The sequence below is a fragment of the Crassostrea angulata genome, chromosome 10 (genome assembly GCF_025612915.1).
Source record: "Crassostrea angulata isolate pt1a10 chromosome 10, ASM2561291v2, whole genome shotgun sequence".
In the NCBI taxonomy this organism is placed as follows: Eukaryota; Metazoa; Mollusca; class Bivalvia; order Ostreida; family Ostreidae; genus Magallana; species Magallana angulata.
The window spans coordinates 40189217-40214476 of record NC_069120.1 but is presented as its reverse complement, the minus strand read 5'-3'; the positions used below and the strand labels follow the sequence as shown (position 1 = coordinate 40214476).

Genomic DNA, 25260 nt, shown 5'->3' with positions numbered 1-25260 from the left:
AAAGTTGTTAATGATATAGACATGTATAGAACAGTACATGTATTGATATGTTTAGTTAAGAATCCTGTCATCTTTTCAAAATCAAAACCATTGATGTTATTGTTATTGTGTGTAAAAATAATTACCATTTATGAATTTCCTTGGTCATTTCCACAAATAAATTATTTTTCATAAATAGCACTGCACTGTTTTGTTTACACACCCGAAAATGTATATTGAAACTCTATGGAAAATAATATACCTGGTATATATTTATAGCACTCCTGCATAAAATGTAGCTACTTATCATAGTACATGTATTAAATATAGTAAATATTTGTTGAAAAGACTACCGTTAGTTCATTCAAAACATTTTTATACTTAGAAAACAAAACACATTTTCCATGATGTTATAAATAATTTAAGTAAGTAAAGATTTTTTTTCACTTTATGTCAACTACGTATATAAATTGTGTTTAGGTTATTTAAAAAGGGAAATAACTCGATTCAATGTCATAGTTTGAAAATGATTTTAAAGTTATCCCCCTTTCAATACAGTTACAGATGTTTGTCCTATATAAACTAACGATTACAGATTTCTGGCCTATTTTTCTTTTATACATGTATTTCAATAGGAAAAAATAAATAAATAATGATCTAATTAAAGTTAAGAAATAATAGGTGCACATACCTTAAACAAATATTTGTACAACTAGTACATGTAATATATGTATAATTATTTTCAAATTAAACTAAACAATTTAACTGAATTCCTCATTCAATGAAAATTCATAAATATTATAAAATGACTGACAAAAAATCAAATGAAAGTAACATAAAAACATAAACTAATCACAAATTAATCAGCAGTTGAGGAAAAAAAACAACAAATTGAGGACAACGATCAACGCCCATGTTCAGATATTCTTTATGGAGGACTTGAAAACTTTGGGTAGAGGTAGGCAGTCCACAGAATCATCGTACTCAAGATGTCTCTTGATTGTCTGTAGACACTTCTCCTGCAGGGTAAGATAACGACAGTACTGTTCTCCCAGCCCCAGCTCGGTCTCCGAGGCCGTGGAGCTGACAATTGGATAGAGTGGGCCACACACACTGTTCACACCTGTGAAGGCCACACCCATGTAAGTTCCATTCACACTGAAGGCAAGCGTACCTTTGTACAGGTTCAAATGACAACCGATCACTGTAGTTTTGTCGAAAAACGGCTCACAATACTGAACTTTCTGGCCTCCATGCCAAGCCGTCCCTTTATAGGATAATCCCCAACTTTCTGTATCAAATCCTGTTGAAACCAGAAAAAAGAGTTTATTTCAGTACTTTTACCTCAGCATTTCATCTGTAATTTGTCAATGTTTTATGCTAATCTTAAGTTTGATGTATTATACATGTACATTTGTATGTTAATTTCAATCTCAAAATTGAACAAAATTCTTTTAAAAATCTACTCTACTTTAACAACATAATATTAACCATAGTAACAATTATATTTATTATGAAAAACACACAGATGCACATAGCAAACACAAGTTCTATATTTTTATTAAACTTACCAATAAGGTCAATATATTCAAAATTACTTCTGTGCAGAGCTACATTTTCTGTTCCAACACCAATCATAACTGAGGTTCCACATGGGGGCTCCAGAAAAACAACCTCCCAGTAGTGCTCCCCTTCTGTGAACCCCTTTGTTCCTCTTACACCTGTATGAATAAATTGACAGATAACAAGGGTGTATTCTAGTTGTACTACAAACCTTGAAATAATTGGATCGAGTTAAATGCGGTTTGCACTAGCTAAAGAGAAATCACATTGAGATAAAATTAAATGTGACTATATTGACCATTATTGGGTTAAATAAACGAGATAGCAAAATTCACAAAAACATATGCACTATTTGTAGTATTAAGTTTATTGATTTTTCAAACAAAACATAAATTAATATTTGTTTTGAGCATTCGACCAGGTTATAACTTGCAAGTTTTTAAAGTATCAAATTAGAGAGAGCGGACTGAGAGATTTATATAGTGTAAAAATAATTGATATTAAAAGAAAATTTGGAGTCATGCCAGCTTGTGGTTTAAAAAATCATGCAGATTTTGAAGTCAATATATTTAAGATACTAGGCATCATGAAACCAAGAATGCGTGAAATAAAACCAATTATCATATTTTTTGGAAAAAGTCTCGATAGGCACTTATTAGGCATGCAGCTAACAGCTTTCAATTGCATGGACAATTACATGTATTGTATAATCATATATGATCCTTACCAGCAGTTCCTGTGCTTTCATAGATAGGATCAATATAAAAGTATGCACTGTGTCTATCAGAGGAAAGTAGAACTTCTGGAGATTTGGTAATCTGATCCCAAACCCAAGACTCTCTTTGAAATCCAGTCAACATGCTACACCTGTAATGTACATGTAAATATAGGATTATAGACCATGCAATCACGTTCCTAATTATTGTATATGGGTTTAAATGAAAACACTTGACGAAATGTATTTGTAAAAATGAATACATTTAGCCTGTGTACATGTACACCAGATTTAGATACATGTGTATAAAATACACCCCATATAGAGCATTATATACATGTATTTTTGCGGGTACAAATTCAAAATGTAATATTCTTTTCACAGAGAGGTCAATTCAAATAAAACTGGCCTAAATATTCCCCGAACTTAATACCATTATTACTTACACGTCTCTACGTCTGTTAATCCCCTGGCCAGTCGAAATAAAAACTGAGAACTGTTTTCCTTATCTATCCTTTATAAGGTAGGCCGTATAACGTTACCGTGTGCAATGTTTACTTTTACATCGTATGTCCTTGGCACATTAAAGATGACAATTTTAATCCAAGCATTTCAAAAAACATTTGTATTATTGCTTCTATGCAGAATATGCAATTAGAACGCAAAAACTATTTTTACCCCTTAAACATGACATAGGCCTATTTTGTCAACAGTAAACACTTTCCGAACATGATTGGTCAAAAATGGCACACCCCTTTAAGCATGCGCATTTGGTGTGGATCCAAATGACAACTTCCGTTTTTGTTTTTTTTCAGTAAATTTTTCCAATATATCAACATTGGAATATAGGCTTGAAGAACTCCGGTTCACTGGGGCCATAACACATCATATGTTTGAATTTTAAGTTACAAACATGTATTATGACGGAAGTCAAGATTTTGAGCTGGAGGAGGATAAACTGTATGTTGATTTTATAATTTTTAACGTTACATTGCTTGAATTGCACATCTGCATTATCATGATTATGACATGTTGATGATGCTGTTCATCTATTTCACGGATTCTTAAGACAAGTTAAAGCAATCAAGCGGTCTGATAAGTCAATATTCGGTAGCTCTTGCTAAGATTTAGTCATGTGATCCCAGGTGTCTTTGTTTGAAAACCATTCAAGCTTGTCATATGTGTCTTGGTGGCAGATGTGTTTCATTGTGTATTGGTGACATTATCATGACGTGGCGTAAAAATATCTATCTTGAAGCACATGTATTCTTATGAAGTTACTCTGGTTTTGTGCATGACAAGTATAAGGAAAATATGTAAAAGTGAAATCATTCTTTCTTTTAGGAATGCATGATTATATTTAGTGATATGGGTACAAATTGAAACATATAAAAGCCAAACATGGATGAGTACATACATGAATATGAATACTCTCTGGTTCCTAAGTTTGATCCTGATGAATATGATCCAGAGGAAGATGGATACTTTGAGTTTTTGCCAGAGGACACAATGTACATGCAGTGAAAATTCTTCTGTTTTTGCAAAATATGATATTAGCTTATGTTTGTTTTTCTGTCTGTAATTTAATCATATTGTAATATTCATCACACTTTATTCAGTATTTTTGATAGTACATTGCACTATATTGTTCATTAATTAACCTTAAGTATTGCCTATGATCATGTAACTGCATCTGTGCACAATACTTTTTTACTGATATAATTTAATTGTCTCTTTTCTAGACCGCCACCATCCGAAAAATATATTGGGCTTACAATGCCAAGCTTGAAAAAAAAATCCTCTGCTTATTTAGTTTCTGCAATAAAATGGTATGTAACAGAATTTTTTCATTGATAATAATTTTTCTCACAGGGGAATGACTGTGACCTCTGGCATTGTCACATTACAAAAGGACTCCCAAAACTTGATAGGCATTAGCATTGGTGGTGGGGCACCGTTTTGTCCCTGTCTGTACGTGGTGCAAATTTTCGACAACACTCCTGCAGCCAAGGATGGAACTCTAGCCTCAGGGGATGAAATTGTGGCCGTTAATGGACAGACAGCAAAAGGTCGAACGAAAGTGGAGGTGGCCAAAATGATCCAGTCAATCAAGGTTAGTAAGCAGGTAAATTTTGAGATTTAGAGTCATAAGACAATAAATTCAATATTATATCAAAATATTGTTTAAAAAAACTGTTATCATAGATAATGTTTATTGATATTTTATTTGAAATTTTTATATGGCTGAAAGATATGTGTTATATACTCTCTTTGATAGGGTGAAGTATCTATTTCTTACAATAAACTTCATGCTGATCCAAAACAAGGGAAATCACTGGATATTGGTAAAAATTTCCTTCACCATGATGTGAATATCATATACAGTTGAACTTTGATATCTCAAACATTGATATCTCGAATACAGAGGATATGTCAAAGTGATTTGTATGTCCCAACCATTTATTTCTTAAGTATTTTACCCTCGACATCTCGAATACTGGGATATGTTGAAGTTTTTAAACAATTCCATCTGGTTCCAGATAACGAACTTTGACTGTCAGCAGTGAAGTTTTCTTTAAAATTACAACATTCAGTATAATAAAATAAAAAGTGTATGTTTTGGAGGATAACAGTTAAAATTAAGACCCCATAAAAAGCATTGTCAACCTCTGCTTCGTGCCGGTTGACAATGGTTTTCTTGGGGTGTCAATTTCAACTGTTACCCTCCCAAACAGGCACTATATTTATAATATTACAATCATATACATGTAATGTAATTTTTGAATTATGTTAAAATATTGGAATTGAATTCTTATGTATTTGATATTAGACATTGAATGCAGCTAATGATTCCACAATAATTCACATTATAGTATTGAAGAAAGTGAAACACCGAGTTGTGGAGAATATGAGTTCCAACACGGCTGATGCCTTGGGTCTTAGCAGAGCAATTCTGTGCAATGGTAGGTTTTACAAGAGTACTTAATTCAGTGTTTTCATTATTTTGTGTCAAATACCCTTATAGCGAGAATATAAAATTGTGAACACAAAAATGTTATGATTTTATATGATTAAAAACTTTTTGAAAAGTAAAAGCAAGATTTAAAATCCGCGAAGGTTTCTACTAGCGATTTTACGCTGATATTTTCAAATTCCTCGCGTTTGATAAGGAATCTACAGTATTGCATTAGTTTCTTTATTCTAATGATTGAATATAAATTTTGTAGAAAAATATACCAATATGAAATATTAAATGATTTTTAAGTTGTATAATATTTGGTTGTCAGGATATAATGGGGTTGTTACATGTGTCTATCAGAAATATGAATATTTCAAGTAGTATTGTGTATTTAGTAGGATTATGGATTAGGAGTTATTGATTTGATATCACTTTGTTGCAGATGGATTAGTGAAGAAATTAGATGAACTGGAAAAAGTAGCAGACACCTACAAAGGATTAATAGATCACACCAAGAAACTGCTGAAAGCCACCTTTGAACTTTCCCAATCACATAAAGGTATACACGGACAGAGAAATAATATTTAATTTGATATATGAAAAATCTTTTTTTAATAGGCATAGAGTAAGACTGGAATGGGATATTTCTATTTTGAATACTGTATATCTTATACATATTTTGTAGCCTTTGGAGAAGTATTTAGTTCTATTGGAGTGAGGGAACCCCAGCCAGCAGCCAGCGAGGCCTTCACAAAGTTTGGGGAGGCACACAGAAATATGGAGAGATTCGCTATCAAAATGCTAAGGACAGTCAAGCCGGTAAGTTTCACCCAAATGTTAGGGATATGATTGCAGCAATGTAAAATGTATGTAATAAGTGCTGTTTCTATATTCTTTTAAAATGAGAATTTTAAGGTCAATATTTTAGTGAACGTAAGGACTTGCAAAGAGTTATTGCCCTTTATTTTAACTGTTTCTAAATGTACCATCATGATGATGATAATTTTTTTCCAGATGATAAGTGACTTGAACACCTACTTAAACAAAGCAGTACCTGACACTAGACTGACCATAAAAAAATACCTAGATGTCAAGTTTGAATATTTGGTAAGTCTTGAAATTCTCTTGGCAAGGAAATTTAAAAAAGCCATTTTTTTTTCAAAAGAAAATGTTAAGATACATTATTTTAAAGGTTAAAGATGAGATATGTTTTGAAATTTGTTTTAGGGTTTTGAAATCATATATTTTGGATATTCTTTTCTTAAAGTGCCCTCTTGGATGATACAAACTTCAATTTTAATTCTCCCTTTTAGTTTGAAGCAAAAATTTATCAATTTCAAAATAATCTAAATTTTGAAAAAATAAAATTTTTATATTGATCTGAATAAGAAAATTACTCGTCCTTCTTGATTTGAATGGCATTTTATATTTGGATCAAGGATTTTCTTATTGTAGGCCTATTGTCTGAAGGTGAAGGAGATGGATGATGAAGAATACAGTTATGCTGCATTACAAGAGCCGCTGTATCGAGTGGAAACAGGGAACTATGAATACAGGTCAGTGATATATTCATATTGAAAAGTTATTGTAAAAATCAATCACAGATCCTGATTGTGTAAATTTGATATTACACATTGTTTTTGGATGGAAATATATGTATAGTCTGTGCCAAGTTATTGTTTCCATCTTTTTTGGACAATTTTTGATAAAAATACACATACCTTTAAAAGGAATACAATAGAAACCAATGAAAGAGAAAAAAATCCAAGATTTTTTTTTTGACACATTATTATTTTTTACTCAGGGAAAATTAACATAATCATGTATTGAAATCTAATAAGCCAGTGAAGGCATTTCAAAGGAGAAATCTTGGAATATTTTTTTTCATAGTTTTGAATAAATACCGTTTGAACCCCGAGATATTTATAAATATCAAGTAAATAAGCGTGGTGTGAATGGAGGATATTATGGGACAAAGTATAGTTGATGTCAGAGTAGATCACTGTAAAGATAAATGGTTCATTACAAGCATGATTCTACTGATACACACCGATACACAATAGAACAATGAGAAAGCAAGTGTCAATAAATGATGTAGTGCAGTTGTTTGTAAATGCTCAAATTGCTTCACTGTAGTATGCTGTATTGTGTTACGTTAGCCACTTTTATGTGATTATTGATTATGGAAAACAGTTGCTTTTAATAAAAATGTGATTTAGTACCGGTAGGTGAAAACAGTTGTTATTATCAATATTTAAAGTGATTCATTGTATCTATGCAGGTACAGTTGTGTATTAACAATTATTTTATGTTAAATTATTTCCTCAAAGGCAGCCCTTGTATTTTTTCCAGACTAGTTCTTAGATGCAGACAGGATGCTAGGGTGCGATTTGCCAAGATGAGATCTGATGTGTTGGTGAAAATTGAACTGTTGGATCAAAAGCATGGTATTGAATTTCAATTATTTTGTTTTTAAAATCTAAACTGCAAAAACTATTATTTAGTCCATTTTAGCTACCTTTATTTGGTTCTGAAAGAGAGGTGCCTTAGATAAATCCCAGTATGTCCGTTTTCCTGTTTGGCAATAAACACTGTGCTGTGAAACGATACCTAAAATTTTTAATTTTACCATTTTAAATTTAATATATATATGTATACCATGCTGGTAACTGCAAGAGGAAGACATCTATACATGTATAATTTAGGGACATACAGTGAAATATGTCTTTGTACAAACAGGTTCCGATAGTTGAAAAAATTTGATCGAAACTTCATTATGACTGAATTTTACTATTGTACATCTTTTTGCATGTCCAATGACTTGTTTTAACCAAAAAACTTGGTTTTAACATAAGAGACAAAATTAATTAATAAGAAGGGCAAGTTTTTAGTGTTGTGAAGTACATGTATTGCACAACATGCATGATATGTACCCAGCAAGGCCAGTGGAAGGCCCTTTGAAATAAAAATTACATGGAAAAATACAGTACTGTCCATATAACAAGGAGACTTCAAAGAATGCTTTTGATCCTCAAAACAAAGGACTATGTGCGGTATGGTCAAATATCTGCCCCCGATTTTAACCCATTTTTAAATAGTATCGTATAAAAATAAAATCTTCACAAATCATTGTATAGAGGATGCCTATAACTATAATAATGATTTTAGTCATCATTGCTCTTTCGCTGTGTATCTATGACGTCACCTAAATGGCCCAATTCCCGCAAATTTGCAAACAAATGAAAATATTCTCATTTTTGCTCTATATTTTGCATTCGGAAGTATAGAGCGCAGGTCTGCTCAAGTGCGATTTTAACATATGTTTTTCATCAGATAGTTATACATATTATATTAAAATATGGTACTTGAGCAAGCCTGCGCTCGATGTTTCCCAGTTGAAAAACAATCGGAAAACACCCATATTTTGCTACAAAACATCAATTTATCAAAATAATGCAATATTCATGACGTCATTTCTACATTATGACGTCACTGTGGTGATAACCTTTTACACCTTTATTTCCAATATGATTTTAACTATCTTTCACCTTATTTTAAAGCTCTTTCTAAACCTTTGATTTTGGGGGGCAAAAATTGCATAAAACCGCACTTAGTCCTTTTAAAGTATTTAATAACTGTTCTAGTTTGAAAAATGATTTGAAAAGAATTATTATTTTAATCAAATTGTCAATAACTTACGTTTAACTTAACTTTTAGTACAAGACATCGTGTTCCAGCTTCAGAGATTTGTGTCAGCGATGGCCAAATATCACAATGACTGTCACACAGTGATGAAGGAAGCCGTGGTCTTCCCAATAGAGGTGGACCTCTCACGGGGAACATTTACTTACGATACAAGTAATCAGTTTAATGATGGCGAAGATGAAGAAGAAGAGGAAGAAGTTGAAGAGGCCCCAGAGAGGGTGAATGAGAGTCAAATGGGGGATCTCATAAGTACTGACTGAAACAAAATTACATTTAGATAAAAGCTCATTTGTCATTAGACTGCAGCCAGTGTGCAAAACGTCATGTAATTTAAACTACAGCAAGTGTTGTGCAATTTTACCTGGTGTCATTGAATATCATGATCTAGGAAGTCTCTTATTTAGATCCGAGTTTTCCCTTATTGGTGCCCCTCGTTGTTAAGCATGAGAAGACGTCACAGATAATGTTGATAAATGTAAACGCGTTTGACAAAAACCCAGCTGTTTTCTGTAAACAATAGTTGCATTTGCACAATAAAAAATGCTGTGACTTTTGACGGGCTGCAGTACAGTCATTGCATTATGACTGACAGGAAGTGATTGAAAGGGCAATCCTACATGTACAGCTTCCTGTATGGGAAAATATTTAATTTTTATTCCGTACATTCCAGTGGCAATTAATGTATGACACATTTTTGTTATTTTGTTTATCTAAATTTTATGATTTATTATATTTTGTTTTACATCTTGTTATGTGAACTTTCTGTTGTGAATCTCAAAGTTTTGAAAATGAAATCCAATTTGCAAGAAATTCCAAAGTTATTTACTGGTATAAATCTTGTTATGAAATATGTTTATTTATGTAGCATAATTGTTGTGCAATAAACTAAATCAGGACTCTCTGGTTTATTTTTTGTCTTAAATGTCATGTACTTCATTGAAACTCTAGTTTGTACAAAGGTTACAGGTTAAAAAAAAAGCATTATACTATACTAGAAGTATGTATTCTTCAAATCACAGGAGCAAAGCATCTCCTCTCAGAAACCAATCGCTTTCCAGCCAGCATTTCAATAAAAACTTTTAATAAAAACAAAAAAATCAACTCTAGAGACCTTTAATATAAATCTTGCATATACTGGATGATATAAGTAATTGCACAGAAAAAAAATCATCACTGTTTTCCTCTTGACATATTAAGTGAAGGAGACCTCGTCCATGTGTAATTACAGTTAACAGAACATGTACAGTTTTTATATCTGTGCATGTGAAAAGGACAAAAATGATGGATATACCGGTACATTTTTGTTCACAGATTAAACATTGAACAATTTTATTCTGCCAACATAATACAATGAATTCTTCTGAACAACAATAAATTGTTGTAAAGAGAGGTTGGTCAAGGTTCATAGAGTGCAACAATCTTTCATAGTAACATTTTTAGGCACTCTCCACAGACTGCAGGCCTTCTATGATGGTTGCGATTTCTCTGAAGGTCTCTCCATTCCTGCCAAGCTCTGTATGAGTGTAATTTAGTGTGTGAACGGTCACCTTTCCACTGCAGCACTGAAGAATGTATATTAATACATGTAAAATAATATTCTTCTGAGTTAATCATCTATGTAGAATACTACCAGTATTGTCAGTATATACAAAACTTTAAAAAATAATAAAGTTGAATATATTTTGAAGTTTTATCTATTTATAAATTTAGCAGCATTTCATTACATGGTAAAATCTGTCATAAACTAGCTGATGATGTCCTTTTCCAATTTTTTTCATTGAATAAAAAAACCCCCAAAGGAGAGTTGATTTATTGAAGCTAGTTACATACATGTACCATCAAATGTACCAGTATGCTTTTGTCTTTTCCTAGAAATAGTAGTATACAGAGTTACCGGTAATTTTGCCCCATGTTATTTTTGTCCTTCTACACTTGCAAATGGGTTTGCCCCACCTTGATTTCGCTTTGCCCAAGCAAAGTTGTGTTATAGGAGAGATTATTTGAGACACTGGAATTCGCCCAGTCTTAAATTTGCCCACTGACAAGGGCAAAAGGGACGAAAATAAAACGGGTGAAAATTTCCCTGTATACAGTACATGTATTTGTCTCCTTTCCTCTTTTTGTAAAATGCTAATGAAGTCAATAATACACACCTCCTTCCATTTGTAGTCGTTATTCTGTTGACCAAACTCGTGCTCAGCCATTTGAGGTCTGATTAGGATGACATCACAGTTCACATTGGGGGTTGGACTCTTTATGGCATCCATTGCTCGCTTGTGGTAGTTCTGCACCGAGTACAACACCTCAGGGGCCCCACTGGCTAAACCTGCATTCATCACAGCATGAACCGTCTGTCTCAGTTTCTCATCCAGAGAAGTCTCTATTTGATATTCCTGCAGATATATTTCAAATGGGAGTGGTTTATAAGTTCATAAGGCATTAGGAATACGGATTATTCATATGAATTTTATAAAGTTTTGTCAGGGTTAATGTTAAATGATTGTTTGTCGAGGTGAATGTAAAGCTTTTTATTTGGTGAATTCTGTCTTTGAAATTCTTCCTTACTTACCTAAAGCATACTAAGTAACCTTCAAGGTCAAGGTCAAAGTTATTCAAGGTCAGATTTTTCACAATGGTTTAAAAATTAGGCCACAGTACTGTACAAATCCATAAATCTTTACAAACATATTAGAAAATTTAAAAAAATGTTATGGAGTTTTTCAATGAATATAACTTTATATTGCTGTAGATGTATAAATGTGATGATAAAAACTCCATACGTATGCATCCAGTCCGATGTGTTGGTAAAAGCTCCTCAGTATAATGTCATCACACATGCTGCGGTCCATTCCCTCCAGCTCTTGCAGTGACCGACCCCCCAGGGCGGGAAGTATCTGGGGACTGCTGTCTACAGCTACTATCTTACAGTCTGAAGACTTCCAGTAGGTCTGGATATTCTGAGCAATTTGCACGGCCAACATGGAACCAAAGGACAGGCCCAGTAGGTAGCAACCTCTCATCAAGTGTTGTGCCAGTTTCTATATATGAAAAATTACCTTTACTTAAATAGTTCTTTCAACAAAAGGTAAAGATATTTTAGAATTGCATGTGTAAATATTTTTTTTTGGTTTGAGTTGACAGTGAAAATTGTATCTCTACGTGAGTGTAGAATCCAGCCATAGCTCTGATAGAGGCCATGGGAGTTGTAGGACTACTCTGGACTCCATAGACTGGATTGTCCAAAAGTTTACCAAGGGCTTTCCATGATCCAAAAGAACCTATAATAAAGAATACGCTATTAATAAGATCTATAAAATGTAATACCATATGGATATACTGATATCACATACATGTGTAATTATTACTTCTTCTTTTGCTTACCATCCAAACCATGAAGAATGATGACAGGCATTTTGTCTTCTTGTCCTGGAGAAAGTTGAACCAAACAGTCCATGGGGATGGTGAACAAACCTGGCCTCTCCACCTCCAGATCCACATTGGCATTGACCTCCTTCTCCACATTGAGGTTGACATCAGGTGAGGTAGTTTTACCTCCACTCTTGGCCTCTGACATCTCTTTCAGTTTCTGGACTGTGAGTGTCCTAATGTTTGGTAGGGACATTTCAATGCTGTGCTGGGTCTCCATAATCTGCTTGATTTCCACTCCCATCAATGAATCCATGCCTAGGTCCAGGAGTGTGGATTCAGGCCTCAAGGAAGAAGGATCTTGTGAGCCTAAGAAAAATGAAATAAAGTAAACATGAAGTACACATATATTTATCTGACAGTATTGTAATCAGAAGAAAGACAGTAGTCATGACATATACTTGTTCATTGTTCTTTTGGACCCTATTTTTTATGTACCTAGAACTCTTAAGACAGACTCCATCAATGTCCTTTGAACTTGTGTCTCAGTTCCCCGCTCTTCCATTGATACTGAAGCTGGAACAAAACTGGATACAACTGGTTTGGATTGGCAGAGGAACTGTTCCATGGAGTCCAGACAGGAGGACATTCTCTGGGGTAAGGTTCCTCCTACTGCAGTGACCTTGTTCCCAAACTTCTCCACAGCAACACCCACATCTCCAATCATACCCCACTGAATGGCCAAACCTGGAACAAATGAAAATTTATTTTTTTGGTAAGCTCTCTCATTCTCGGACAACACACATAGCTAGCATCATAAATTTGTAACTTCCCTCCTCCCATGGACATTGCTAGATTAAATGGAAGAAATACATAAAAATCCACTGGCTCGTAATCTTTCTTATAATTATTAAGAATACAACTACTTTTCTCAAGGACACCACATGTTCTGGCATCATACAATTATGCCCTAATCCCCTTCAGAAGCTTCCCCATTTTCTATCAACAGAAGCTTTTACATATTGATGTTTTACTTATCACATTTACCTGGGAATCCATCTCTCTGTCTCTGTTCACAAATCCTCTCCATGAAGGAGTTTGCGTACCCATAATTACTCTGTCCAGCATTGCCTCGTCCACTGGTCACTGAGGAGAACACAACAAACCAGTCCAGGGCCTTACATAGGGTCCTGCTCCAGTTGTCCAGATGTACTGTTCCAAGCACTTTAGGATCTAGCACTTCCTTGAAATTCTCTAGGGTCTGATTTTCTAGCATTCCATCTCTCAGCACCTACAATAGCAAGAAAATTGTTGTTAAACTCGCATGCCATTTTCATCATTTAAGACCCAAATAATACATCAAATCATTGTTCCAACAACAATATGTACTGGTAGTTTTCAAGCTGATCATGAAAATGTCATACTTACCATTGCAAGATGGAAAATTCCACCAACATGGCCACGCTCTGTTGCCTGCTCTATCAGACAGCGAGAGCCTGTTTCAGAAGTAATGTCCTCTGTTGAGACTAACACAGTAACTTCCTGATTTTTCAGCAGCCTGACTTTTCTTGCCTGGTATCCTGTTCTGATTCCAGACCTGGATGTGAGAACCAGTTTTCTGGCCCCCTTTTCCACCAACCAGCTGGCTAGCTCCAGACCAAAACCACCCAAACCTCCAGTTATTATGTACACTTTGTCTGGATTACATCTGGCTGTGGTTATGACTGGTTTGGTAAGTGGAGCAACTTGTTTGCCAACCAAATCCTTCTCATCTCGAATCTTAGAAAAAAAAAGATACCAAATAATCTCACAGCAAATTCAAAAAATTTGTAGCCTTCTATTTCAAAAAGTCTGCACATAGAAATTCCCTATTTACATAAAAATTTCGAAAATGACACAGTATGTTGTGACTTATCAAACACAAAGCTGCAAACTTTAGTACAGTACCTTGATAACAATTTTGGAATGGTATCCTTTCATGAACTCTAGATCTCCAATAGCTCTCTGTAAATCATCACAGCGGAAGCAATGCTGAGGTATGGGCCTATAGGCCCCTGTCTTTATTCCTCTTGACAAGTGCTCCCAAAGCACTTCAAAGTCCTTGGTCTTTATATTTTCCAAATTCCATTTATGATGCTCTACGGAGGAACCTATCCTGATCACATCTGTAGAGAAAACAAACAAATATTATATAAATATAAAAACAAATTTTATTTAGCTCCACAGATTCAAAACCCCCTTTTCGTACTTTTACAGTTTGAACATTATGTTTACAGTATAGTTGGTTTTTTTTTGCTCTAATTCAACTTTTGCCATATTAATTCTAAGTGATTAAGTTAAAAACAGGCTTTGTTTAGTATGGCTATTCATATCCCTTAATTTGAAACATAAATATTCAAGATTAATTCAAAATGGTAAAATATTTTTTACAAGTGTGAATTATTGAAACTAACTAAACCTGTATACCATTTATTTACAAGTGAAATCTTTGAAACATGCTATGAAAATAAAAATGGATTTAGAATTCTCCAATGGTTACTTTTTTCTGAGTTGTTCTGAATGAAATCTACCACTCTGCCACCAGAAGACAACACGGTGTCATCAAAGGAGACGGACCTGTCCAACATGGTATTCATGACCAGCTCAACACCTACAACAATAGATTATTGGAATAAAAAGACATTATAATGATTTCTTTAACAATGTGCATGTGAACACTGTAATTGTTAATCAATGTGCACTTCACAATGCATTTCACAATGAGGATATTAGCCTTTATATATAACATATTATGGCAATTATCAGATAAGATAACATGTACTTCTAATAAATATTCAGCAAACCAAACTAACCCTGTCCATTGGTCAGTCTCAGAATTTCAAACTCAGCAAATGAATTTTCTTTGACCACAAGCACCTGGCTTGAATTCAGTCTCTCAAAATAGGACATCAGATAGTCTTTCTTTTCTGTGGAGGGGACAGTCACAAACACATCACAACTTAACTCCATGGCCACTGCGACTGCAGCGATCCCAATGTCTGTATGACCATCACAAATCAACACTTGAGTGCCCGCAGCGAGTTTCTCCTCGAGTACCAATGCCTTGATGGCTATTCCATAGGACCACAGTACACAAGAGGCCTCCTGCAGGGTCCAATTTTCAGGTACGTCAACTAGAAACCTTTTCTCTACAATTGCTGCTGTTGCAACAGCCTGAAAAACGATCAACTTCAATTCAAAATCTGAACTCCAAGCTACTCGATTATTTCAAAATATATACTAAGCAGAAGAATTTACTATTTCAAAACAAAGTTTCCTTTTAACACTTTTCAATTTTGATTTTAAACATTGGTAAAAAAAAAAATAATTAAGCCAAAGTTTGTTCCTTTCAAGTTGAAATTTAAAATAAAATTCTTTTTAAAATTCATTGCTCCTTCAAGTTGGATTATAAAATTATCCAATCAAAATTACTACTTACTGGGCAATGCACTCCCATAACCCTCCTTCCACTGCTGGTGACCCCGGAGAACTCTTTGCCCATCCCTGTTTGGGTCTGGTCCTTGTATTGGTCCTGGGAGGTCAGGGCTGCATACATCACATGACAGACCTCCTCCCTCTCGCTAGCTGTCTCTTTCGGTAGCTCACTCCACACAAAACCTTTCCCGGACTGGTTATGTGACAAAAAGCATTTCTCACTCTTCTTGGGAGCTAGATTTTCGACTGTGTTGACTAAAAATATGTATACCAGAAATAATTTTTTTTCTTATAAATCAAATTCATAAAGATATAATATCTTCAACAAGTACCTGGTATTGTGGGTTTTTTAAAATTTACCTGGAACATGTCTGAAAGAACCCCATTGTCCGTTTTTCAAAATATTCATCACAAGATCTTTTCTCTTCAGTTCTTCAGGAATTTCTGCAAGGGTTGCATTGTGATCCATGTTATATATACACCTATGTAGTGAAAGTATATATATCAAAGTAATGATTGTCAGATTGTACAATTCTGGTTACATGAAGTTGTATTTGGAACACCAACCTCAATCTTTCAATCTCTATGAAAAATCAAATAGCAAACATCATTTTCATAAGTTTAATCCTGCAAAATTTCTTCATCTATTATTAATTGTTTGTCATTAGTAAATACATTGAGGTATCAAGAGTAGAAAACAGTGCATAAAATATAATATGACCGTAAAAATTTAATTTCGTTAAAATAAAGGTGTATCTTTTCTACCATTGTTCAGAAAAAAACTGAGAACAGCCAGATAGTCACTTTTAGCTAGAGATCCAAGTATGAGTTATAAAGAATCAACTGCTACTGTGCTCAATACTGTAAACATTTTATTTTTGCGTGTAAGAAATTTGGCGGAAACTAGATTTTGAACAAGTTGGCGTTGATTTGAATTAGCGTATTACTGAATGTGACTGTTCTTATACATATCTGCATAACATTTAGCCATGTACTTGATTAAGCGGAAGCTGCATTCTGCTAAAAACACTAAATAGAATACATAGCCAAATGTAATATGTTTACAGTAAATTACCGTACATTGTAAAATAATTATGAACCATATATATACGTACCTCACTCTATCTCCAGCAGGTTCTTTCTTCAGACAGTTGACTAAACCTACAATGCCAGAAGGTTTTGATGTGTCCGTTGTCAGCCATAAGTTAGTTCCCTTGGATTCATCTTGCAGGGCAGCCATTTCCTCCTTAAGCTTGTCCAGCCACAAGTTGAAGCGTCCATTTACAGACAAAACTTTACAGTCCTTGTCCTTGTCCATCTTTCTGAATAAGAAAGTCGTCATCAGCAGACCATCACTTTTCCTGGCAACTGGGCGGAAGCCACTCTTTTCAAATAATGTCTCCCATTCTTTCACTCCCTTGTACTTTGATCCCTCCAGACGTTCCTTTGAGACAGAGTTCAGGATATCTAAAGTTTTTGGCAGAATATCATTATGGGTAATCTCAGTAACCAATAGGAAGCCATTGTCTTTCACTGCTCGGTGAAGATTTTCCACTACTTTTTCAACATTTTCCTGCTCATGCAGAACATCACTGACTACCACCAAGTCATAAACCTGATCCCAATCATACTTTTCCTGAATATCCCACACAATGGACTCCATTCCCATCTCTGTCATTTCTGACTGAATTTGAGATTTTGTAGAAGAAATGGCTAGAGTGTAGTTATAATGAAGACCTGGAGAGACCTTGAGGAAACCCATGACTGATTTATAGAGTCCTGACTCGGCCATCTGTACCTCAAGCACTCGGATATGACCAGGAGAGTTCTCCACTACCATGTCTATACAGGGTTTTAGAGATCTTGCCTGCAAGTGGTTGGATAGTAACATGTCCTTCATTAGATCATTCTTGAATGCAGAGAGGACATTCTTTACATTGGTCATAAAATTGTCATCTGATGCCACCGCATTAACCTTTAATAAAGTCTGAAGCAGCACAGAATTCTTGCTCTTTTTGAATTGGCTGATGTCTTCTTCTTTCTTCGTGTCATCATCTTTGGACTCTTCATTGCAGACAGACATCAAAGGACCCTTGGCACTAATCAATCCAACACTCTGTAACTTCTTCAGTAATTGCTTTACTTGGTCCACACAGATTTGACAATATTTTTGCAGACTAGCTGAGACTAAAGAATCAGTCCCTTCCTCAACATAGGGCACAAACACCATCTCCTCTAAGACAGGGACATCTAGAACCTTTTTCGCAGGTGCTTTCTTTGTAGCAAGCCCCTGCATTTCTACTCCCCCACAAACAATTGTATCAACTATCCTATCCACTGTAGCCATAACACCTAAAAAAATAAAGATGTTGTTACAAGTTTGTGGTTTAAACATACAAAAACAAAACTAGATGTACTGTGAGCAAGCTCACAATTGATACCCCCCGCTAAGAAAAAAATCATAAAGCGTGTATTTTTGCTATTATAGAAAATATTGGATGAATCTATTTCACTGTCCATTTTCTATAAATAACAACTGCTTTATTTTTGAAAACTGTTAATTTTTAGCTTCTAATATTTCCATTTATACAAGACATGACACAGACAGAATTTAGTTTTTTTGAAACAATGACCTTGAACTTTCTCAATTGACCTTGGGTCAAGGTCATGACACACCGTTTATTCATAAGCAATCTTTGTGTGAAGTAAGAACTTCCAATGTTTCTCCATAAGAAAGATACGGACCGGACACGAATTTTGCATTTTTCTGCCAGTGACCTTGACATTGCCCGAAATGACCTTGGGTCAAGGTCATGACACACCCTTAGGTCATAAGCAATCTTTGTGTGAAGTAAGAACTTCCAATGTTTCTCCATAACAAAGATATGGACACGATTGCACAGACAGACAGACGGACGGACGGACAAGGTGATTCCTATATACCCCCCCAAACTTTGTTTGCGGGGGGTATAACAAGATGACATGGAGAACAAAGTGTACCTGTTTTGTTGCTGGTGATGGGCAAGGTTTTGTTTCGGTGATGCTCTGGGTTGATAGAGAGATACCTTATTCCGGTCGGTAAGACCAAGTGTTTACCCGGCTGACTCAGGAGAGTCATTTGCATCATGGCATCAATGAAGGTCACCCAGTTATCCTCCCACAGAAGATGGCCTTCCATTCCTGCAACCCAGATCAAAAGGCACTAAAACTGACAAGAGTGACAAAACTTTTCTGAAGGGGTTTTATAATGCAGAAATATTTTATCAATTTGCAGGTTCTTGGAACACTTTGCATAATTCTTTTATTATCATCATTTGGGTACTTTCAAGTATTTAGTACATGTAATTTGCAATGCAAATTCCTTATGGACCATTTTTTCTGTGCCTCTTCACCAGAAGTGAGAGGGGGCATTTCATTCAGAACAGATATTTTCATTCCAAAGAATTCATTTACTAGTAGATTGGACAATATCTAGTAAAAAGATATGGAAATTGAAACTTGAGGCAGATTATAATGATAAATTACCATTTCCTGCAGCTTGAAGAATTCCACAGAACCTGGGTCCATACTCATACCCCCTCAGTCTGAACTCTCTGTAAACCTCATCTGCCATAAGGTCTGGGCCAGTGGTTTTGGCCGACTTCCTGGGAGATAGAATGCATTTACTTTCATCGTCCAGTGTGTGGAGGGACTTGTAGGGGGCGGATACCTCACCACTTGCCACCATAGCACCACCCTCACAGACTTCAAACTCCCCGGTAGCTGGCACCACGGACACTGTGAACTTTATCATTCCTGTCAAGGTGAAATAGTTAAAGTTAGGATTTTAAATAATTTCACATTAAGGGTTCCATTATCGTAGACCAACATCTATTCCGATGTGAGAAAATTGTGCAAGGTTTGAGAGAGCATCTTCATTTAGAGTCATTTCTTGCTGTGAACCAGTGATTTGATTTTAAATTTTTGTTTGTTTATAATGGTAAAAAATTTGGATTGGATGCTGAAAATTAGTTGTCACAAACCACTTTACAACTGGTTAATGGCAAATAATAGTTGTAACAATTAAAATTTGGTTAACAGTGTCATCAGATTTTTCTTGTTAATGATAATTTCATTCACATCAGAATCTTTCTTCCATACCTGTAGAGGGAAGTACAGTTGCCCTATGGATGCTGACATTCTTAAATAACACAGGCGTATCAGTGTGCACCATCCCCTTTGATTTGGCTAGCATCTTCCACCCCAGTACTAGGTAGCCCGCTGCTGGAAACAGGGCCCTCCCATCTATAAAGTGGTCCAGAATGTAGTGGTCCTTGCCCTCAGGGGAGATGTCCACCTCAAAGATAGCTTCCGTTTGTCTCCCTGACTGACCACTGAGGAATTCCTCTGGCTGGGGAGTTCTCCAGGAGACTGAGTGGTCCCAACTGATGTAGGAGGACAGGTTTGGTGTAGTAAGAGGGACAGGGAAGGTGCAGAGCTGATTTGAAATTCCTAGAGGGTTGATGTTGTAGCCAAGGTTGTAACACCTGCAAAAAAATTACAGAACACAAACTGGAGTAACAACATTTTATGTATCTTGTTATTTGTACATACCAAGCAGAGATATTCATTTACCTTCCAACATTAGACAAAAAGAAATCTGTGTTGTCCTCATGGTCTTTCTTCATTAGTGGTACCACTGTACACTTTGGATCCAGGGACCTTTTTAGCACAGCTTGCAGCAGACAGTGTGGTGCTATCTCTATGACAACAGCACCTTCTGGTATGTGTCTGAGGGCCTCCTGGAACAGCACTGGGTGGGTCACATTATTGGCAATATAATCAGCAGATGACATCTGCGCAAGGTCTGTAGACCAGTCACTTTCAGGAATGGAAGAACTTATCCACCTTTTGCTTCTCTTCTTTGGAACTATAATCTGTGGATTGGACAAATATAAAATATTAGAATATTTTCTTTCCATAAAAAATCTCAACAATGTTTCAAAGTTAAAATACCAACCTTGCTCAGTTTATCTTTTATCAAAGGGGCGACTTGATCCATGAAGTAGGAGTGGAAGGCTACTCCAGAACTATTGACCTCCCTTGCAAACACCCCTCTCTCCTTCAGACTGGTAACAAAATCCTGCACGTCTTTAAGTGGACCAGATATGGTCACCGTCTTCTCTGTATTGTGACAGGCAGGAACCACCCCTTTGGGACACTGTTCTTTGGCCTCTTTCCACGTCAGACCTGTGTATGAAAAGAAATGTAACAGGTTTTACTGGCTGCACACAGACTCTGATACAATAGGCAACCACAAACTTCAGTCACATAACTGTGATAAAAGTTATATTTTTTAAAAAACTTCAAAGATTACAATTGTTAAATAGGAGTTACAGATGATAATGGGAGTCAACTGTTGTTAATTGTGAGCTACTGTTGACTATGAGAGCTACTGTCAATAATGGGGATTACTTTTGTTGATGGGAAGTAACTGTTACTCTTGGAGAGTATATGGAAATTACATATATGACTCTTTCAAGGAAGGCTTCCATTTTACTCTTGAAATCCCCTCCCCTGCAATCTTACCAACAGCTGCCATTCCCCCGGTGGGGAGGTTGGATTCCAGTATACACCTTCCCCTCCAGTATGCTGCCAGCACTGTCTCCTCGGTGGTCAGGGAGCCATCAGCATACCCACAGCCCAGCTCCCCCACAGAGTGACCCACAATCCCACTGGGCTCTAGGCCCATGCTTCTCAATAGGTCCACTAAGGCTATCTTTTAAACAGGATATTTTTAAAACTTGTACATGAGAGGTACAATTTTACTAGTATACAGCTGATTAAGTTAATAAAAGTATACAGTAAAAAATACTTACGGGGACATGTTAATAATGAATTATTGCATGCAGCAAAGTCAATATCATTCAAAAATATCATTTATTGCCAGCAAAAATGAATTTCAAACCAATCATAAACTATCAATTCACCTGAATTGAAACAATGCCAAGGAATGAATTCAGACACTTATCATAAACATTATCTCCTTCATTCATGATGATGTCATGCAAAGATACACCATGGCGCTGGAGAATGGCATCGCAGCTCATAATGGACCTCTTGAAGGCTTCCATCTTCATCATTTGTCTTCCCATATTAGGCCACTGTGATCCCATTCCAGAGAAAACATACCAAAGGGCTCTACCAGTATTTACACACTTCTGCAAGGAGAACACTCAGTTCCTTCAGAACACCCAAACCAATTTCAAAAAATCAATAAAAATAACGCATATATGAACATCCAAACCAATTTCATCCTTAATACAAATTGAAAGATGGAAAAAGGCACCCTTAACTTACTTGTATTTCCAGACAACTTTGTTTTGAATTCAGAATAGAAAATCCTCTGAATTGATGCTGAACAGGAGGCAACTTTGAATTTTCATTCAGCAAACTGTGAAGAGCAAAATCCTCTGAATTGTTCTCCAAGTGCTTCAGAACTGACTTCACTCCAAGCTCTGAGGTAGCTGAGAAAACAGCCAGTCTTTTCTCTTGAGATTTATTCGCATCAGGAGGATTTGAGGTAAAGTCTAAAATACAGTGGCCGTGCATGTGTCCCATGCCATTACAACTGACACCCACAATACCTGGTGTCCATCTTTTCCTCTCTGAGAGGAATTCTATTCGCCCATCATGGAGTGCTTCAATGCACTGGTTAGGGGTCCCAACATGAAGATTTGATGGAATCATTCCCTCTTGAGCTGCCATTAGCACTTTCAGAATGGAGACTAAACCTGTAATATAAGGTTAATACTAGAATAATCATTAAGTAAAAATAGGAGAGAGAGATTCAGAATCTGTATTATCAAGAGTGATTTCAATTTTTCTTCAATCCTTTCAACTGCTGAAGTATTTATGTAAGGTTTACTAATAATAAACACACTGGTCATTTGAAACTTATCTTGTAACCAGGACAAATTCAACGAAAAAAGCAAATATAAGAAATTTCAAAGGACTGATTCATGGCAAGTTACATGTTTATCCACAATATGACCTGGTTCTCGCAAAATTCTTGAAATTTTATCGTATGAAAATAAAACTGATTTAAAAACATCACCTGATGCTGTCTCTGTGTTTCCTACATTTGTCTTCACTGACCCGATCCTTAAAGGTTTTTCCCTGTCCTTGCAGCAGACGTCTGCGACTGAATTCACTTCCTGTGCATCAGCATCCACATTACAACTTCCGCTGATTTCAACGTAACTCACTTTGGTCGGATCAACGTCGGCTTCTTTGTACACTTCATTCAGCAACTTTGTCTCCTCCTCATATGAGGGATAAAATGAATCTGTATCAAAAACAATTTTCCCCCGATGTTAAGAAAAAATAATAAATGAATGTCAAAGCTGTCAACTTTTCAATTTTTTACGTACATAATATATTCATTACAAACATCAGTACATTTAACAATATTCAAATATCGCATACTCACTTTTCATTGAGGTACACTTGATGTGCCTTAAGGTGGAATAGATCCGTTTTGCAAACTTTCGTTTCTGAATCAACATAACAACTACTCCCTCACTTCTGTTTGTCCCACAACCTATTACAATGAACCAATAACATAAAAAATAACCTACAAAATGTGTAATGGCCTTGACTTTTGATAATAATTCTATACAGCCCACACACATAAGTTTCCATTTTTTAAAAGATAATTAAACCCTATTCTATTTACTGACTGTCTTCATTACAACAGCAGCATTTTCCGTCAGGGGATAGAAGATCCAACATCATCAGCTGAAATGAGGCTGCTGCCTTCAGACAGAGGTTGCTACCGCCTACCACCGCTGCCTCACACTGGCCCCGCTGTACGCTGAGAACTGCCCTTTCCAGGGCCAGAAAGCCTGAGGCATCTCCATTCCTCAGGGCATAACTTGGTCCTGTAAATAGATTTAAAGAGTTATGATCAAGGCACGTTAAGGCCAAACAAACAGATTATTGAGTTCTTTTTAATCCCATGTTATCTACAGAAAACAAGGATCCCAAAGCAAAACAGAATGAAAAGAGAAGAGCAATAAAAATTGAGATAACAATCTATCACTAATCAGGTTATTCAAACTATAAATATTTTTTCAGTGAATTCTGCCATGTTATTATGATTATGATCATAAGAACTGAGTCAAAAACATACAATTAAAAATACTTCCAGGTTTTTTTTTCACTTGTTGAATTAATAAAAGCAATATATCAATTCTTTAAATTACTACCTTTCAAATCAAAAGCATAAGAAATTCTATTGGCCAGCATGGCAGAGCTGCATCCGATTGGAGCATAAGCATTGACATGGTCTGGATCACTGACATATGCCTCTAATGCTTCGGAAAGTCCACAACCAATGAAAACGGCTGTGTTGGAGCCTCTCATTGCCTCAATGCTTACTCCTATCAAAGAGAATATCAAATGATTACGTACTACATGTTCGTGTTAGTTGTATTCTGTTGTCCAGGTGAGCTAAATATCAAAATGAGGATAACAATTTTTTTACCAGCATCCACAAATGTCTCGCATGTGGCCTCCATCAACATCCTGAGCTGTGGGTCCATCACATCAGCCAGCTTGGGAGGGACACCAAAGAAGACTGCATCAAACTTTGTCAGGTCCCTGATGGTTCCACTGTAGGGCTGGGTCATGTCATAGTCTGCAATCCACACAAATATGAGAATACTTCTGTTATTTTACTATGTACAAGTTTATAAGCCAAACACTTATGATTGTTTTGATAAAATTTCTTCATTGACAGTAATTGTCAGTTGTTATGGAGAATTTGAATTGTATATGTTATATTTTTTACAAGCATTAGATTATATACAATTTACATTGATAAAATCAGAAAAGTAGACATCTAAGTAAAAAAACATAATTCCTTTGTGTTATATTTGATATTTGGAATATATCTGTTTTTGTATATTTATGAATGGGATGAAGAAGTCTACATCTACCTAAAAAATTGAAGTTAGTAGAAGTGATCACGAATACATGGAAATTTTGCAACTAAAACGAGATTTCTCTTCGAACCTGAGTCATTTAGTGAACTCCTTATGTGGGTAACCATATCCCTGCCTTTCATCATATTCTGGTGGAATTCTTCCACATTGTCGGCCTGTGGAAGCCGACATGATATTCCAGAAATCACAATCGAGTCCTCCTCCATTCCGACGAACTATCTCGCTAAAAAAGTGAATAAAAGACACCCAACAAAATATGGCGTAATGTGATTATGAGAGTTTTTACAGTTTAAACATTTCAATATCACTCACACTTTTCAAAACGATAGTCCCTCCCTCCTCTTTTCCTGTTTGTTTCTATCAATTACTTTCCATTAATACTTTATCGTTAACTTCATCTGTTGTTCTGATGTCTACCCGGGAAATCACTCGTGCATGAAACGAATTGTGTGTCTCCCTCGGAATGTTTCGTGAAGTGAGTTCAAATCCTACGGAGGCCCGTTGATAGCTGA

The 25260-nt window shown here is 35.7% G+C and overlaps 2 protein-coding genes across 3 annotated transcripts; one reads left to right on the top strand and one right to left on the bottom strand.

Moving 5' to 3' along the window:
- Positions 1–330: 330 nt before the first annotated feature.
- LOC128166082 (fatty acid synthase-like) lies at positions 331–25260 on the bottom strand. The gene is made up of 33 exons (XM_052830984.1): positions 25061–25260; positions 24819–24971; positions 24289–24441; positions 24011–24184; positions 23483–23683; positions 23233–23343; positions 22858–23088; positions 22101–22534; positions 21731–21961; positions 21330–21519; positions 20761–20990; positions 20376–20677; positions 19902–20287; positions 19287–19556; positions 18762–18941; positions 16877–18113; positions 16122–16243; positions 15766–16016; positions 15140–15500; positions 14827–14937; positions 14235–14452; positions 13716–14066; positions 13335–13578; positions 12786–13034; positions 12303–12656; positions 12081–12199; positions 11702–11959; positions 11075–11314; positions 10366–10483; positions 8150–8171; positions 2270–2409; positions 1551–1700; positions 331–1282 (listed from the first exon to the last, which is right to left on the bottom strand). The coding sequence occupies exons 2-33, from the start codon at positions 24952–24954 to the stop codon at positions 897–899; spliced, it is 8160 nt and encodes a 2719-aa protein (XP_052686944.1). The 5' UTR covers positions 24955–24971; positions 25061–25260; the 3' UTR covers positions 331–896.
- Positions 3031–9822, top strand: LOC128166081 (PRKCA-binding protein-like). 2 transcript variants are annotated; one of them, XM_052830983.1, is made up of 10 exons: positions 3031–3217; positions 4130–4370; positions 4536–4602; positions 5131–5220; positions 5659–5775; positions 5902–6035; positions 6231–6323; positions 6672–6772; positions 7569–7663; positions 8934–9822. In XM_052830983.1, the coding sequence occupies exons 1-10, from the start codon at positions 3171–3173 to the stop codon at positions 9179–9181; spliced, it is 1233 nt and encodes a 410-aa protein (XP_052686943.1). In that variant the 5' UTR covers positions 3031–3170; the 3' UTR covers positions 9182–9822. The 2 variants fall into 2 exon arrangements, with proteins under 2 accessions (XP_052686943.1, XP_052686942.1); XM_052830982.1 differs by lacking the exon at positions 3031–3217 and adding an exon at positions 3311–3768.

What these genes read in the sequence shown, in the direction of transcription:
- LOC128166081 (XM_052830982.1), top strand. Translation starts at nt 3,659, where the DNA reads ATGGATGAGTACATACATGAATATGAATACTCTCTGGTTCCTAAGTTT. An exon ending in ACAGGGAACTATGAATACAG is followed by an intron (nt 6,773 to 7,568) that starts GTCAGTGATATA and finishes TATTTTTTCCAG; the next exon opens with ACTAGTTCTTAGATGCAGAC. An exon ending in ACTGTTGGATCAAAAGCATG is followed by an intron (nt 7,664 to 8,933) that starts GTATTGAATTTC and finishes CTTAACTTTTAG; the next exon opens with TACAAGACATCGTGTTCCAG.
- LOC128166082 (XM_052830984.1), bottom strand. Translation starts at nt 24,954, where the DNA reads ATGGAGGAGGACTCGATTGTGATTTCTGGAATATCATGTCGGCTTCCA. An exon ending in AAAGTTGTCTGGAAATACAA is followed by an intron (nt 21,962 to 22,100) that starts GTAAGTTAAGGG and finishes TTCTCCTTGCAG; the next exon opens with AAGTGTGTAAATACTGGTAG. An exon ending in ATTCCAAAATTGTTATCAAG is followed by an intron (nt 14,067 to 14,234) that starts GTACTGTACTAA and finishes TTTTTTTCTAAG; the next exon opens with ATTCGAGATGAGAAGGATTT.